Source organism: Dicentrarchus labrax, unplaced genomic scaffold (genome assembly GCF_905237075.1).
Source record: "Dicentrarchus labrax unplaced genomic scaffold, dlabrax2021, whole genome shotgun sequence".
NCBI classification, from domain to species: Eukaryota; Metazoa; Chordata; class Actinopteri; family Moronidae; genus Dicentrarchus; species Dicentrarchus labrax.
Genome location: NW_026136721.1, coordinates 32,017,057 through 32,034,729, shown reverse-complemented (window position 1 = coordinate 32,034,729; position 17,673 = coordinate 32,017,057). Strand labels below are relative to the sequence as shown.

The following is a 17,673-nucleotide window of genomic DNA, read 5'->3' as shown; positions in this document are numbered from 1 at the left end:
GTACTTTAAAGTATACAGTCAGAACAAACAGTTATGATTTAATAATGGAAATATGCAGGATTTTATTAAACCTACAACAGCTATGTATTGATGTTCATTTTACCAGTGCATGTTGGAATAGAGGGAAACGAGGTTGCTTATAAACTTGCTAAAAGTTCATTAAACAAAAACGATAGTGGTATTTTAGAAATATGTTTTGGAAGGTCAGAGGTAAAATCAATAATTCAACAGGGAATAGTAGAAAAATATATGGAATAATGACATCAAGGGGTAGGGATTATTATACAGTTAAACATCAGTTAGAGTAAGAAGTAGGAAAGAAGATGTAATTCTAACAAGGTTAAGACGAGGTCATACAAGGTTAAACAGGTCTAATAAACAGAATATAATTCCAATACAGTCATGATATTTACATACTCCGGTACAGTAGGTGGCGGCATACACCTTTAACTTTAGTTTGCAGCCTTTTTACGAATTGTGGCGCGAGTGGACTGGAGCGAGCGCCACAGGTATCTGAGCAGGAAGTGGAGAAATGAAGTTTTACCGGTAATAAGAAGATAGTTTGTTTATAACATTGAACTTTCAGCTGAGCAGGTTGTTACTGTGAACAACGGACGGACTGAAAACACACTTACAGACGGTGGAGCTCTTCTTTTAGGGTCAGTAACATGTTTGCTGCTATCTTCAGCACAGTCTACATTTATTTATTTATTTATTTATTTACTTATTTAGCATGTGACTGTTTTTGTGTAGTTTTAATGGTTGGTGACAGCAGCAGAAACTAAAATATAACTCTATTTAAATTGTATTTTCATGTTCAGACTCGTCAGAGGAAACTAACTGAACACACGTGATTTAGTTTCATTTATTTACAGCTTTGTGAAGGCTGCTGTCGCTTGACAACCAGGGGCGTTTACATATTTATTTAACCAGGCAGGACTCTGGGGGTCAAAAGTGAAACCAACTTGGAAGTGTCTTAAATAGTAAAGGCCAGCAGGGGGAGCTCCATTAGCTGCAATAACACACTGGTACCATTCACTTTAATGGAGAATGAACCAACTTCTCATTTGATTTATTAGCTCAGTAAATAGTTTCCTGATGAGTTTCATGGACTCAGTCACTAGTTTCACATCTTCTACCGTATAGCATGATGTTCATTTAGGAACTGATGGTCTAATTTAGAGTAAAATAACTGTCATGGCGACAGCCACAATGGCAAACTTGAGCCTTCAAAATGGTACTCCACAAACCAATGGGTGATGTAACGATAGGTTCACACTTGGTCGGTACCAGTAGAACCAATTTTCCTCCAGATATCTTGAGGTCAGAGGTCAAAGGAGTTTTTCCATCTACAAAATTTAGCCTAACTACTACTTGAGCCCACTGGTGTGGAGTCGAAGAGGTTACGATAATGGGGAGGCCAATCCCAGAACTGCCCCAGGTGACAACCCTTGTGGATTTGACTTCAATTAACTGTTCATACCCTGAACTGAAGTAAAGAATCTGCAGATGTTTAACTGTATTAGAGACAAAGTTTCAGTTACAGTCTGATACTGTAGGAATCAGGACAGGGACACATTACAGTGGACAGCATGTGTCATTTTAATGCACCTCTCCCCATTTAAATTACAAGATGCATTTTGGTGCAAGAGGAAAATGTGAGCAGTGAAGTGTAGTGGAAAGGATATCTCGATATTATGGTTATTGTGTGTCTGCCTGCAGTGTTTCTGGTTGACCTTAGACTGACTGAAGATGAGTGATTTGGAGGAAGAGTGGAGCACGTTCTCAGGATCCAGCTCTCTGTCCAAAGATCATCCTCCAGTCTTCAGCAATGAACCTGGACCCTCAGACACAAAGTAAGAGAGTCTCTCTGCTGTATGTTTAACAGATAGATCCAGTATCCAGTACATCATTACCTTCTGCAAATCTAAAACCCAGTGTGTAGGATGTCCGTGTCTTTGTGTGTTTGGTCACAGACTGCATAGATCATCAGCTGGAGGGAGGGACGATTTTTAAAACCAACGATTTTCATGCTCTATCAACTGAATGGTTCCCATAAAAAGTGGTTTGTTCCAGACCAGATACATCTCTCTAAAACTGCCTGTTAGAATATTAACACACGTTTCTGAGGCACACAAAGGATTTATAATAGCGGATTAACTACTTTAGAATTAAATCATTGCACTTTCATAAAATTAGGGCAAAGGGAAAACCAATTAATCATTAAATTGATCAGTCTTTTAAGAAAGAATGTAATTGTTTTTGATACACTGACCTGACCTATCTGCCACTTCAAAGACACACACACACACAGACAACTTGCTTTCCTACAATATCTCCATTTGAGTTTTTAATACCTTGAAATACAACCTTTTACGTTCATATAATCAATACAGTAGAGATTGCTGCAGTTACTCAAAGAAGAACATCAAATCAATCAAAATTGATTATCTTAATTGCAATAGATGCAAAATAAAATACTTATTTAGAAGAAGGTCTGCAACTGCATTGTCTTCAGAGATTAGTCATCCACTTCATCGTTTATTAAATCAATATTTTACATAATTAATAAAGGGACTCCATATTTTCTCAAATTAATTCATTTGTAAGTTATCCTTTCAAATGGAAGCCTTGATAATATCTGTCCTATCCTTTAAGTAAAGCTTGGTCTGTAAAAAGTGTGATCTTGACAGAGTTGGTAAAATCTTTTGCTTCAATAATCTATGAAATGTCTTTGTGTACACAGAGAGAAGAGGAAGAGGAGTCATGATTCTGTGGAAGAGCAGCCATCTTGCTGTGCTGCTTGCTGTGACGTGCTGAAGGATCCAGTCTCTACCAGCTGCGGACACTGGTTCTGCAGACAGTGCATCACCTCATACTGGGATCAGTCTGGTACATCAGGGGACTCCTCCTGTCCTCTGTGTACAAAAAGATCCAGAACAAGACCAGGACTGGAGACAGCCAGTCAGACCAGCACTGTACAAAGTAAGACTATAGATCAGTCTGTGGTTGTCATCATGTCAACAATTGTTGTGATAATTAACTAATATTTATATTTATAATTGTATCTTTTTATTTTTATTTTCGTACAGTGGATGTTGGTCTGCAGGAGGTTGTAGATGAACATAAGATCAGTCTGAGGAGGAGATGTGAGTATGCGGCTGAGGGAATAGATGGAACAGGAAGTGAAACCCTCCTCAACAGAATCTTCACTGAGCTCTTCATCACAGAGGGACTGAGTAAAGAGGCTAATACCCAACATGAGGTGAGGCAGCTTGAGACAGCTTCCAAGATGGAGACTCTCCATGACACTTCAATCAAGTGCCACGACATCTTTAAAGCATTACCTGACCAACAGAGACGCATCCGAGTTGTTCTGACAAATGGTGTGGCTGGCATTGGAAAAACCTTCTCAGTGCAGAAGTTCACTCTGGACTGGGCGGAGGGCCTACAAAACCAAGATATCAGTCTGGTGATTCCGCTTTCATTCAGGGAGTTGAACTTGGTCAAAGATGAGCAGTACAGTCTTCTTAAGCTGCTCCATGTTTTCCATCCCACATTACAGAAGGTCACAGCAGAGAAGCTCGCTGTCTGTAAACTTTTGTTCATCTTTGACGGCCTGGATGAAAGCAGACTTTCATTGGATTTCAAGAAGAAAAGGGTTGTGTCTGATGTCACACAAAAGTCTTCAGTCAACGTGCTGCTGGCAGACCTCATTAAGGGGCATCTGCTTCCCTCTGCTCTCGTCTGGATAACTTCCCGACCTGCAGCAGCCTATCAGATCCCTCTTGAATATGTTCACAGGGTAACAGAAGTACGAGGCTTCACTAACGCCCAGAAGGAGGAGTACATCAGGAGGAGATTCAGTGATGAAGAGCAGTCCAGCAGAATCATCTCACACATCAAAACATCTAAGAGCCTCCACATCATGTGCCAAATCCCAGTCTTCTGCTGGATCTCTGCTACAGTTCTGGATCACATGTTGACTTCTGACCAGAGAGGACAGCTCCCCAAGACCTTGACTGACCTGTACTCGCACTTCCTGCTGGTTCAGACAAAGAGGAAGAAGCAGAAATATGATGAGAGTCCACAAGAGCTGACAGAGGAGGACGGGGAAGTTCTTCTGAAACTGGGGAGGCTGGCGTTTGAACATCTGGAGAGAGGAAACATCATGTTCTACTGTGAAGATCTCGAGGAGTGTGGTCTCGACGTCACAGAGGCCTCGGTGTACTCAGGAGTTTGTACAGAGATCTTCAAAACAGAGAGGGTGATCTTCCAGACAACAGTCTACTGCTTTGTTCATCTGAGCATTCAGGAGTTTCTGGCTGCAGTCTACATGTTCCACTGTTACACCAACGGGAACACAGAGGTTATGAAGGGGTTCCTCAATGATGATAAGGATGATGATGATTCATTCATTGTTGATGATGATGATGAAGATGATGATGACGACGACAGAGACAATGGCCCTAATCAATCCCTCGATAACTTCCTAAGGAAAGCCATGGCCAAATCATTGGAGAGTAAAAAGGGCCACCTTGACCTGTTTGTTCGCTTCCTTCATGGCCTTTCTCTGAAGTCAAACCAGAGACTCTTAAGAGGCCTGCTGGGTCGGACAGACATCAGTCCAGCTACCAACCAGAGAGTCATCGAAAACCTGAAGACAATGAACACGCACGATATTGCTCCAGACAGAAGCATCAACATCTTCCACTGTCTGATGGAGATGAACGACCACTCAGTATATCAGGAGGTCCAAGAATTCCTGACGTCAGAGAACAAATCAAAAAAGAAGAAATTGTCTGAGATCCACTGCTCAGCTCTGGCCTACATGCTGTTGATGTCAGAGGAGGTTCTGGATGAGTTGGACCTTGAGACGTACAGAACATCAGTAAAGGGAAAACAAAGACTGATTCCAGCTGTGAGGAACTGCAGAAAGGCTCGGTTAGTGCTGATGTATTCTAGCAGGACCTAGTAGCCACTGTATCTCTACATTAAAAAAAACCAAATAGGAACCAGTTAAATTCCACAGATTGAATACAGAAGGTGATAAATATGCCACATATCAAATATGCAATGTAAAAAAAACATATTAAATAAAGAGTTGTGGTCATTGGTAGTTAGGAAAAGGGAATGATCCGAAAGGTTACTCAAGACACACACAAGAGACAGACAGGCAGACAGACTCTAGGATAACATTAGCAAACATAGACATTGAAGATATTTATTTCGCAAACACGCGACCATGTAAAGCTCATCTTGATGCTTACTAAATTAAAAGGAAGTGGGAGGTGATAAACTGTAGAGGTGGCTCATGAGGGACATATAGTGGCTTAGGAGGTATATTTGCGCTGCTGGTTACATTCACAAGTGCCCAAGTGGTACCTCAGATACCTTACCTCCCTCCGTCCAACTGCACACTTCTTCGGGTTGGCAGTGAGCCCAGCCTGCCTCAGCACAGCAGGGTAGTCTGACACCACATGCTGACTTATTAGCAGGAGTGGATCTGCCAACCATTGTGGGACAGCTTGTTTTGTTAGAATTTGTATTAGTCATTCTATTAACCTGCTCAATCACTTTTTGCAGTTAATTAATACTGTTTATATAAACATCAATTAAATAAAAAATAAGTTTCAATTCTAGCACAAGAGTATTAATATTATATAATTACATATGTGTATTTGTAGACTTTCCGCCTGTGAACTGTCAAACATACATTGCAACACTGTGGCCTCAGCTTTAAAAGCCAACCCCTCCCACCTAAGAAAGCTCAACCTGGGTAACAATTATCTGGAGAATTCAGGAGTCGCGCTGCTATCTGACGGACTGAGGAGTCCACACTGTCGACTGGAGACTTTGAGGTCAGTACACTTTGTGTTTTTCTTTAGATTGTACATCTATAATCTGAAAAGATTTATTTTGTGTTTTTATGTGAGCAAAAATGTTTTCTCTTGTGCATTTCTGATGTGATATTTTTCCTGTAATTACAGAATATATCACTGTGAAATAACAGGAGGTGGCTGTGCTTCTCTGGCCTCAGCTCTGAAGTCCAACCCCTTCCATCTGAGAGAGCTGGACCTGAGTGACAACAAACTGGAGGATTCAGGGGTGAAGCTGCTGTGGGATTATCTGGAGAGTCCCCACTGTAGACTGGAGACTCTGAGGTAGAAAATTCACATTCTTCGTCTAAATGCTACTAGTGATTTCTCAAAATCTCTTTCTACTGACCGATTCAACCCATCCACTGTGACACAGTGAGACCTCTATCACAAAATTCTGCTTTAAAGTATCTAAAGGACAATTCAGGTACATTTTAACCTTGGTAAGCTGTAAAAGCCACCAACAGCTTTCCAAATAAACAGGCTTTATTGAATGCAATTTATAAAAACCCACAGCAAAAAGGTCATTATGGCTAACTCCAAGAGGGTCTACATCTGTGGATTTTCTGCAGGTGAAACACTGCATCCGGGACGACGATGCTGATTAGAGCCACCAAATTCATTGGTTTTGCACTTATGCATTTTGTTTGGTTCACCAGCTATGTCGAATGTTCTCACCACAAATTCTGCCACTCTGGCCCCCCTTTTTAAATCACATGTCAAAAATCTTGGGGTAACATTTGATACTGGGCTCAAATTTGACAAACAGATTAGCTCTGTCAGTACAAGCTTTTTTCAGCTCCGTCTTTTGGCCAAAGTGAAGTCTTTTCTCAGTCGGCAGGATCTTGAGAAGGCAATCCATGCTTTCATCAGCTCAAGACTGGACTACTGCAATGCCCTTTACGTTGGCCTCAGTCAGTCCTCAATTTCTCGTCTCCAACTTGTGCAGAACGCTGCTGCCCGATTTTTAACTAGCACGTCCAGACGCGAACACATTACCCCTGTGCTGTCGTCACTCCACTGGCTTCCAGTCCGTTTTAGAATTGATTTTAAACTTTTGTTGTTTGTTTTTAACACCATTAATGGCTTGGCCCCCTCTTACTTGTCAGAGATTTTAACTTTTCGCAATTGTGGCAGAGCCCTGCGCTCTTCGGGTCAGCTTCTGTTAGAGGTCCCTAGGTCGAGACTTAAACAGTGGGGCGATTGTTCTTTTGCCGTTGCTGCTCCTAGACTGTGGAACAAACTGCCCCTTGACATTCGCACCACTACTGATCTCGGCCTTTTTAAATCGCAGCTTAAGACCCGCTTTTTAGATTAGCATTTAATTCTGACTAGGACAGTACTGTCTCTTAGGTGTACTCTTTTTATCTGCTCCTCTCATTTCGCATTTCTGGAAGGCTTTTAATACCCTGCAGTGCTGCAGCACTACAGCATTTTTGTTTGTATATTATATACAGTGGGTACGGAAAGTATTCAGACCCCTTTCAATTTTTCACTCTTTGTTTCATTGCAGCCATTTGCTAAAATCAAAAAAGTTCATTTTATTTCTCATTAATGTACACTCAGCACCCCATCTTGACAGAAAAAAACAGAAATGTAGAAATTTTTGCAAATTTATTAAAAAAGAAAAACAGATATCACATGGTCATAAGTGTTCAGACCCTTTGCTCAGTATTGAGTAGAAGCACCCTTTTGAGCTAGTACAGCCATGAGTCTTCTTGGGAATGATGCAACAAGTTTTTCACACCTGGATTTGGGGATCCTCTCCAGGTTTGTCAGGTTGGATGGTGAACGTTGGTGGACAGCCATTTTCAGGTCTCTCCAGAGATGCTCAATTGGGTTTAGGTCAGGGCTCTGGCTGGGCCAGTCAAGAATGGTCACAGAGTTGTTCCGAGACCACTTGTTATTTTAACTGTGTGCTTAGGGTTATTGTCTTGTTGGAAGGTGAACCTTCGGCCCAGTCTGAGGTCCTGAGCACTCTGGAAGAGGTTTTCTTCCAGGATATCTCTGTACTTGGCCGCATTCATCTTTCCTTCAATTGCAACCAGTCGTCCTGTCCCTGCAGCTGAAAAACATCCCCATAGCCTGATGCTGCCACCACCATGTTTCACTGTTGGGATTGTATTGGGCAGGTGATGAGCAGTGCCTGGTTTTCTCCACACATACCACTTAGAATTAACGCCAAAAAGTTCAATCTTGGTCTCATCAGACCAGAGAATCTTATTTCTCATAGTCTGGGAGTCCTTCATGTGTTTTTTGGCAAACTCTATGCAGGCTTTCATATGTCTTGCACTGAGGAGAGGCTTCCGTAGGGCCACTCTGCCATAAAGCCCCGACTGGTGCAGGGCTGCAGTGATAGTTGACTTTGTGGAACTTTCTCCCATCTCCCTACTGCATCTCTGGAGCTCAGCCACAGTGATCTTTGGGTTCTTCTTTACCTCTTTCACCAAGGCTCTTCTCCCACGATTGCTCAGTTTGGCTGGACGGCCAGGTCTAGGAAGAGTTCTGGTCGTTTCAAACTTCTTCCATTTAAGGATTATGGAGGCCACTGTGCTCTTAGGAACCTTGAGTGCTGCAGAAATTCTTTTGTAACCATGGCCAGATCTGTGCCTTGCCACAATTCTGTCTCTGAGCCCCTTGGGCAGTTCCTTCGACCTCATGATTCTCATTTGCTCTGACATGCACTGTGAGCTGTAAGGTCTTATATAGACAGGTGTGTGCCTTTCCTAATCAAGTCCAATCAGTTTAATTAAACACAGCTAGACTCCAATGAAGGAGCAGGACCATCTCAAGGAGGATCAGAAGAAATGGACAGCATGTGAGTTAAATATGAGTGTCACAGCAAAGGGTCTGAATACTTATGACCATGTGATATTTCAGTTTTTCTTTTTTAATACATTTGCTAAAATTTCTACATTTCTGTTTTTTTCTGTCAAGATGGGGTGCTGAGTGTACATTAATGAGAAATAAAATGAACTTTTTTGATTTTAGCAAATGGCTGCAATGAAACAAAGAGTGAAAATTTTAAAGGGGTCTGAATACTTTCCGTACCCACTGTATGTGTTATGTATTGTTTCATGGTTTTGTTGTAAAGCACTTTGGGTACCTTTCGGCTATTGTAAAGGGCTATACAAATAAACTTGATTTGATTTGATTTGTCCGCAGAGAGAGCTTTTAATCTGAAACAGATACTGGAGGTGTTGAGTTTAAAAAATACATTCATATTTTTTCCCATGTCTGTGACATATTCTACACATAAATACATTGAAACTGTCACAATAGCCATTTATCTGAAATACACAGATTGAAATAAAGTGAAATTTTCCTTTGAAGTTATTTGTTCTTTTATTCAGATTGAGCCACTGCAGCTTGTCAGAGATCAGCTGTGCTGCTCTGGTCTCAGCTCTGAGATGCAACCCCTCCAATCTGAGAAAGCTGGACCTGAGTAACAACAAACTGCAGGATTCAGGAGTGAAGCTGCTGTGTGATTATCTGCAGAGTCCACACTGTAGACTGGAGACTCTCAGGTCAGTTCATTGTCATCTCTCTCTGGTAGATGTTTTCTTATTTTTCACACATGGTTGATGTAATCGACTTTTCAGTTAAATGTTTGTATTGATCTTTATCCTGTGGGTGTAGGCTTGAAAGGTGTGAGCTATCAGAGATCAGCTGTGCTGCTCTGGCCTCGGCTCTGAAGTGCAACCCCTCCGATCTGAGAGAGCTGGACCTGAGTAACAACAAGCTGCAGGATTCAGGAGTGAAGCTGCTGTGTGATTATCTGCAGAGTCCACACTGTAGACTGGAGACTCTCAGGTCAGTTCATTGTCAACCCTCTCTGGTGGATGTTCTCTTATTTTTCACACATGGTTGATGTAATCGACTTTTCAGTGAAATTTTTGTATTGATCTGTATCCTGTGGGTGTAGGCTTAAAAGGTGTAAGCTATCAGAGATCAGCCGTGCTCCTCTGGCCTCAGCTCTGAAGTCCAACCCCTCCAATCTGAGAGTGCTGGAGCTGACTCACAACAACCTACAGGATTCAGGAGTGAAGCTGCTGTCCATTGGACGTGACAGTCCACACCGCAGTATACTGAAGACTGTGAGGTTGGTAGTGAGTTGAGTACATGCTGATCAGTCTGTTTTGTGGTCTCTAGAGACTGTTCGCATCCAGTCAAAGATTCAGTATTTCCAGGTACAGTGAGATTATAATGCTGTTTTGTCACACATCTTAGCTCTTATTTAAGTATTGCAGCTTCTTTGATTTGGTTATTGGACTCAGCAGTTTCATTCAGACTATTTGCAATACATGTTCTTTATTTCAATTCCTTGATGTAAGTGTATTGGAAATGAATTGGTGTATGTACAATATATGTCTACAATCTTCAGTCATGAAAGTTCACTCGTCACATGGACTTCAGTCAAGAAGAAGAGTGATCTAGAGAAGGAGAAAGACGGATCAGAGTTTCCAGGATCCAGTTGTGACAGTCCTAAAGATGGACCTCCAGACTTCAGTAATGTACCTGGACCCTCAGACAAAAAGTAAGAGACTGTTTCTGTTGTAAACTGACCTGAACTGTTTACTTGAAGAAATACAAAGCTGTTTTACCATCCAAATAAACAGATCATCAGGAAACTTTGCCAATCACAGAGAGTTGAGGTAAAGGTACCGGAGGGCATCAGAGGGAAGGTTTCATATATCCATGGGGAATCTGCATCCAGATCCCTCTCCAAACCTCTGCTAGTCTTTGTTTTCCTTTCTGCTAGTTACTCTATGCCTCTATGGCAAGAGGCTCCACCCACCTACCTTGGTTCCTCAGGTATGAGGTAGCTGTCTGGCTGTGACTGTGATTGATTGAATGGGTCACTGCATTTCAAAAGTGGAAATGACTTTTTATTTTGCTCATGATACGTCGTTGTGACATATAAAAACACCACATTGATGTCAACAAGGTTAAAAACTTTCATTTTACTTAGGACTGCAGGATATGGTAAAAACATTGCAATTATGTTGACAGATACTGTGATTGCAATATGATTTGCGATTAGTGTGGAGTGATCATTTTTGCATCACAAATGTAATTTTCACTGAAAAAAACTATTAAAATCATGATGATGTAAAATATTTTGGGGTCTATATGAAACAAACATGTCTTATTGTGATTTATTATTTATATCTTGATTAATTGTGCAGCCCATTTTAATCTGTGAGGGTCTATAATGGTTTCAGTTGCTCTTAAAATGGATGAAAAGGTGCTGAGGTGATTGGCCATTATTGAAGCCCTCCACTCAAGACTTTCATGTGAATGTACTTGTAGTGAGATTGGAAAATTCAGGTTGACGGAGTAAGATAACAGTTTGGGGACCCTGGCTGTGTGAAATCACCGGTGTTACATTTAGTGAAGAGAAGGCCACTAACTGAATCTGATCATTTCAAATCTCTTCATGAGAGATAACGGCTGTGTTTGTGTTTATTCCTACAGGGTGGATGACGGAGAAAACTGGGCACCTGACAGACATGAAGGACGTGAGTAAAGGCCCTCTAGAATATCCTATAGAAACGTAAACTGCTATTAAATCATAATTGGAAGATTTGCTGCTGTACTAGCAGCACTGGTTAATCATAGCAACCACTGCAGATCTCTTTCTTTGTTCTGTTCTGCCTGTTGGGAAAGATGATGTCTTGGCTGTGTTACCTGTCTTGAATCTCAGTCTGTGTAAATGTTATTGAATGCTCAGTCTTAACTTGGTATTGTCCACCTTTGAACTTGATTTTAAACATGACTGTGGTTGAGCTTTTCACATTAGATTTTTCCAGTAGATGACAACAGGAAACATGAGGAGAAAGATGGGGAAGACATGCATGTGCCGTGTGTCTTCTTCTCCCTATCTGATGGCTCTAATCACTCAGCAGATCTGTCTACATCAAATGCAATCATTGATGTGTCTGAGGACAACGGAGAGGAGAGTGAGGGTGAAGAAGATCAGCATCAGCTTGTGTGTCAAGAAGCTCTGAATACAAATGTCAGTTTTTCAACCTTTTATTAATCTGCCAGTGATCATACTTCCATAGTTTTACTCCAGGGTTTAATATATCTTACCTTGCTGCTGTCCACAATAGTTCTTTAGGCTTCACTTGTACTGTATCATTTCACTGAATAATAATTATAATTTAGCCATTTTGACATAGGGATAATGAAGTGATGAATAAATAGTAAAGAGTGGATGTAGGTGAGGATCCTGTCGCCTGTAACTGAGACTTGCGTCTCTATTTTTTGCTCCCATCTCTTTTTGCTTTGGGCTCCAATAATAGTTTGGTTCGGTCCTCTTTCCTGTACTTACATATGCTATGTGCTAGGCTCGTCTGTGTTGAAAAGACACACATACATATATACATACATCTTTTATATTTAATCGTCTTAAAAATGTGGTTGTCTTTTCAACACAGTAAAGGAGACAGTTGAGCTAGGTTTGGTCGACACTTGCTCCTAACCCTAACCCTGACCTCTGAAGTATCAATTCATTCTCCAGCCCAGTTTAATGAACTTGTTGTGTGCCTTTTCAATTTTAGGACAAGTTAAGTTTCACACCTGAACTGTTGACTGAGTCTGGAAATACTTCGTACAGGTAACCAAATCATAAAATGCAATTCAACTCCTTTCAATGATTCCAACATCCCCATCACACTGTGTTGTCATAAGCCAGGTAGATGATGTACTTACAAAGCACTAAATGATCTGACTCCTCGGACGACCCTGCTCGCACTTTGAGATCCTCTAGTAGGGGCCTTTTATCTTCAGTCTCGGCTGAAAACTAAAGGGGAACAGAGCTTTTGAAATAAGAGCCCAAAGGCTCTGGAATATCCTGCCAGAGGAAAAACAGCAGACTGAGTCAGTCACTAATTTGAAAGCTACTAGTTTTTATGCTGTCAATTTTTACGGTTTATTTAGTACTTTGATTCTTTTATTGCTGTGTGTTTATGGGTTTCTATGTTATGTGTTCTTTGCTGTTATGTAAAGAAATTTGTAATTGTGTTTCAATAGGTGCTGAATAAATAAAGATATTATCATTGTTGTTAGTGCAAGGCCCGTCCTATAGTAAATTGGCCAGTTGAGTATCAGAAGGCCGAAGGCTTGTTTTAATCAGCCCTTCTGTGTCTACAGGTTCAGGTGTCCCGGTCCAGGTGTGTACCAATGTGCTTCGACTGGACTGGGGTTTGTTATGGCTCGGGAGGCGGAGCTGCTGTACAGGACTGCCCAATGGGATGAGTGCCTCCTTGAATCAGTTGGCATGATGGCTGCAGGGCTACTGTTCGAAATCAAGTGTTCACACGATGCTGCTGTCTGTCAGCTCCACTTCCCACACTGTGAAATTATGGATGGTAAGGACAACTGATAAAAATGTACTAAAAATAAACTAATGAAAATCAGGCATTGCTTTTGAATTGTGGTTCAAACTGCAAGTAGACTTCTTTAAGCACCCAACCTAATAAAGTAACTCTTTGTACTTATTTACTTACTTATTCATCTCAATCTTGTAATTCTGCTTGGAAATTGAAAAAACATTTAAGTTTTTTTTCCGGTTCCACAACTTCTTAAACATCAAATTCAGTGACTTTTGAAGGAATTTCCAGGCCTAATTGCTCAAATTCAAGGACCCAACACGACATAGATTGAGACACGGAAGTTAATAACTGACTTACAAGGAAGAAATTACGTTTTATTTGTTTTCCTTGTGGTTTCAAAGCATAAGAATTAGCACATCTTTCTAACAGTGGCCTATTGTATTATCACAAAAAAATATATATTTGAGTTGTCTTTCCCCTTTTCCTTCATGGATTTCATACTAATCTTCCTATTACATTTTTATATTTTTTCAACACAAGTGGGAAAAGGAAATGGAGTTCACCAAAATTGATTTATCATCAGGGGCTCATGAATATACCAAAACAATTGATCCCCTTCTAGGCAGGAGCAAGGGCTCCGCCCCTCACCGGCTTCCCATCCACCAACACTGACTGTTGTGTTCAATAAATTGAACCTGAGTTATGTTCTTCAATGACTAAACTAAAATCAGGACTAACATTGTGTTGAGGTTGTTATACGTAAAACAAAAGTTTAACAGCTCTTTGTTTTCACAGGTCTGCTGCCTGAAGACCTGCTGTCTGTCGTCCACATCACTGATGATGGAACAAACTTCTTCAAGCCACTGGAGATTACAGACACTCATGTGGTTGCCAAAATCTCTCACCTCTCTTTCTATGGCATAGTGAAGAAACTTTTCAAATTGTTGTCAAAACCAGTTAAAGGCCAAGTTCTGCTGTTCCTCAGACCACCAAACCCAAGAACACAGAGGCAAATACTCAATGTGTTTCTCTTGCCGAGGAACATCCACCTGGATGAGGTAAAGCTTCTTATTACAGCTGTCAGTTCACAATTTTTATTATTTGAAGTTTTGAAGCAAAACAACAGTGACAGGACACTGAACAATGATTTTTTTTCTTTTTTTCTGTAATAATTCTGTTCATACTGGACATTAAGAGATCTCTTCCTAATACACTTTCCGTGTAGGTGATGGAGGACAGAATCCACAGTCCTCATTCTGTTACAGCCCCTTCATTGTCTAAGTACTAAATACTAAATATACTCTGAGTGCCAAGTGGCCAATGTTGGTTGGATAATTAATCACTTAACTCATTTACCACATTCTGTGGTTATTGTCTCGAACTGTGAAGAAACGTGATTATAGAAAGTCTACAGTATGTGTAGACACAAGGCCATTTCATTCTGCTACAATGCCTGTCCTAGGGCATAGCACACTGGAGTAAGAGCCTCATTATTACACCCTCTGATCCCTCCCTTTTATTTTGAAAAAGTTTTGAAAATTCGTTAGTAAAACTTTGGGGAAACCGTGTACCCTCTAATTTAAATGGTAACATTTTCGAAATGTCTCTGTAGGTCTGCAAACAACAGCGTGATTTTGAGAACATCTGGGCTCCTTCCAGATGTAAACTCATCAACGATCAGAGTTACACTCTGCACTGTCCACAGGCCATCAAAATACAGCCTGAGGTGAGTATTTTAAATAAAGTTGTGCAACATGCTGACATGATTTATAAAGCTGCTGTTGGTTACCTTTAGTTTACTTTGGACGCTATGATACTGACACTTTGCTTTTCAGAAAGCAGATTTTGAGCAGGAGTATGGACCAAATTACCACCCAACGTTTGAGATCCGCCTTCCTGCAAATATAGAAGAAGTGGCTTTAACAGTCAAAGACCAAGAACAGATGGAGGTCTGGGCGCATGACGTTGATCTGACTGGTAAAGTCTTCATCCACCTGCAGCATCACTCCACATGATACAACAGAAAATAAGACAATAGAATAGAGCAACAGTTGATTGATCCTTTTAATCTTGATGTATATATACTGTATGTCTTCATCCTTTATTCTCTGTCTCAGATAATTCTTCACTTTTGAGGGCTCTTATTGGCCTTGGAGCTCCAGGGCCAGTGTGTAGAAAAGTTGTAATAACATTGTATGAAATGTGACTGTGTGTTGTATTGGGCATCGGGGGTATGGAATGGAAAATAAATCCCTGCAGTTTTGTTATTGGTGGTTCTTAAACAAAAGTATTTTCTCTGGTTATCTTCCAGATTCAAGAAGGGAAACTCCACAGAGAAATGGCCCAGCAGAGGACGTTGTCCCAGCAGAGGACGTTGTCCCAGCAGAGGACGTTGTCCCAGCAGAGGACGTTGTCCCAGCAGACGAGAGGCTATTCTCAGTTCGGTTAGAGTTTATAAAAAGAGTTTCTGACTCTAATCTGGACAAGCTTCTGGATGAACTTCTTCATCGTAAGGTTCTGAATGATGAGGAAATGGAAACAGCAAGAACAAAAGTCGGCACAGAAAAAGCACGATATGTGATTGACTTGGTGCGAAAAAAGGGACCTGAAGCTAGTTCAGTCCTGATCGCTGCGCTCTCTAAGGTTGATCCACACGTTTCAAGAAAGATGAACTTAATCTGAGGCAAGTGAAACACACTGGAGCGTGATGATGAATCGTAATCTTTGCATTAGAGATAGGCTGACACTGTAGTGGAACAAAACCTGGACTACATTAGATGCATGTTGAGCAGGAAAACGATTACATTAAGTGGTTGTGTCTGCAGTATGAGCTCAAACTGACAGATGCTGGTGCTGTTATTAAATGAGACCTCAAATGAAACACAGACAGTGACTTGTCTTGAGACCAAGACAATTAGCTCTTAGTGTTAAAGACCTTTTAAAGCCAATGAAAAGAAGCAGCAGATAATGAAGTTTTCTTAAAGTTATTAATAAATGTAAAAGCCTCAACTAAGCACTTATTTATCCTTCTCCAGTGACAACGTTGAGAACTAGAAAATTAATTTCCTGCTGCAAATTTAAATGTGAAATTGATTGTCTGCTGAAAAACCTGGAAGCTTGAATTGTAAAACTGGCAGAACTGGAAGCTTAACGGGCCACTTAAGAGTTATATGGAGGGAAGTTACCCAAAATACATACAACCAAAAAATAGTTTAACGTCAGCCCAACAAAGGAAGAAATAGAGTAAAATGCAGAGAGACAGAGAGCGAAAGAAAAAACAGCTGAATATCTTAAAAAGCATAATACACTGTGTGTCTGACGTTGTGCTCTGTAACACAGGTGCCCCTCAGGGTACGGTGCTCTCTCCCTTCCTCTTCACCCTTTACACCTCAGACTTTACCCACAATTCAACACTGCCATATCAAGAAGTTCTCAAATGACACAGCTCAACCAGCTTCAGCTAAACATTAGCAAGTTAACAACAAGTTAAATAGTTCAAGGTATTGTGACATGTTTAAAAGAAGATTTCTCTCTTTACTGTACTGTGAAAAAGAGCAGAACATTTTGATAGTTGAATGGTTTCTGTAGCTTAATGTATCCAGAACAAGTAGCAGCCCATTATTATTATTATTATTATTCATTAAATTTTTTACATGAAAGAAAAGTTAGATAAATGTTTGTCTACGCTGTCAATTAGAGTTCTTAGAAAGATTGTTTTAAGTATTTTTTAATGTATACAGGAAGGCTACAATTCAAGTTTAGAAAACATTTGCCCACATAGAGAATCGACTTAAAGGTCCAGTGTGTAACATTTAGGAGGATCTATTGGCAGAAATTGAACATAATATCCTTTTGTAGTGGGAAAATGAATTCAGGGACCGGGTTCTGAGAACATGAAGTAAACTATATTATGTTCTGTTATTCCATAATTAATTGTACAGGCTTACAGTATAATATTTTATGTCCATGTATGTTCATCCTCATGTGTTCACACTCTGGTTGTCTCACCCTTGTTAGAAGAGGTGTTATTTATTGTACCATAAGCTAAGCACATTCCAAAGACCAAGGCTGTCTCCTGGCAGAGTAGGGCATCAGATGTGTTATGACTACTGTTTATCAGACATTAGTCGCCACCAATAGACACCCTTGGGAAAGATAGACATATAATAGAGTGATTTTCTTTGTTCTGGTTAGTTGTATCCTGGGACAACTCGGTTTGCTTGTATCCTGTGTTGATGCAAATAAATCCTGCACGTGGAGTGAAACTGTCAATTCTCTTTGCTTTCTGTGAGTCTGTGTCTCCATTCTGGGTACCTTCAGCGGGAGTTTGTGGTCTCTCACTATAGTCAGATAGCTAAAAGTTTAAGTCAGATAGACTTTGACTGAGGTGCATTGAGAAAAGAAAAATGAAACCACAACACTTTTTGGTCTCTGTATAAATATGAAGGAGCTCG

The 17,673-nt window shown here is 40.6% G+C and overlaps 1 protein-coding gene across 5 annotated transcripts; it reads left to right on the top strand.

Moving 5' to 3' along the window:
- Nucleotides 1-465: 465 nt before the first annotated feature.
- On the top strand, nucleotides 466-17,484 carry LOC127354421 (NACHT, LRR and PYD domains-containing protein 12). Of its 5 annotated transcripts, none has more exons than XM_051384304.1 (18): nucleotides 468-659; nucleotides 1,723-1,856; nucleotides 2,747-2,985; nucleotides 3,093-4,944; nucleotides 5,688-5,861; nucleotides 5,991-6,164; nucleotides 9,233-9,406; nucleotides 9,519-9,692; nucleotides 9,805-9,981; nucleotides 10,264-10,416; nucleotides 11,358-11,401; nucleotides 11,789-11,898; nucleotides 12,446-12,501; nucleotides 13,038-13,255; nucleotides 14,015-14,277; nucleotides 14,832-14,945; nucleotides 15,055-15,196; nucleotides 15,531-17,484. In XM_051384304.1, the coding sequence occupies exons 2-18, from the start codon at nucleotides 1,753-1,755 to the stop codon at nucleotides 15,899-15,901; spliced, it is 4,539 nt and encodes a 1,512-aa protein (XP_051240264.1). In that variant the 5' UTR covers nucleotides 468-659; nucleotides 1,723-1,752; the 3' UTR covers nucleotides 15,902-17,484. The 5 variants fall into 5 exon arrangements, 4 of the variants coding, with proteins under 4 accessions (XP_051240264.1, XP_051240262.1, XP_051240261.1 ...); XM_051384302.1 differs by having other exon boundaries at nucleotides 11,786-11,898; XM_051384301.1 differs by having other exon boundaries at nucleotides 11,693-11,898.
- Nucleotides 17,485-17,673: the final 189 nt, after the last annotated feature.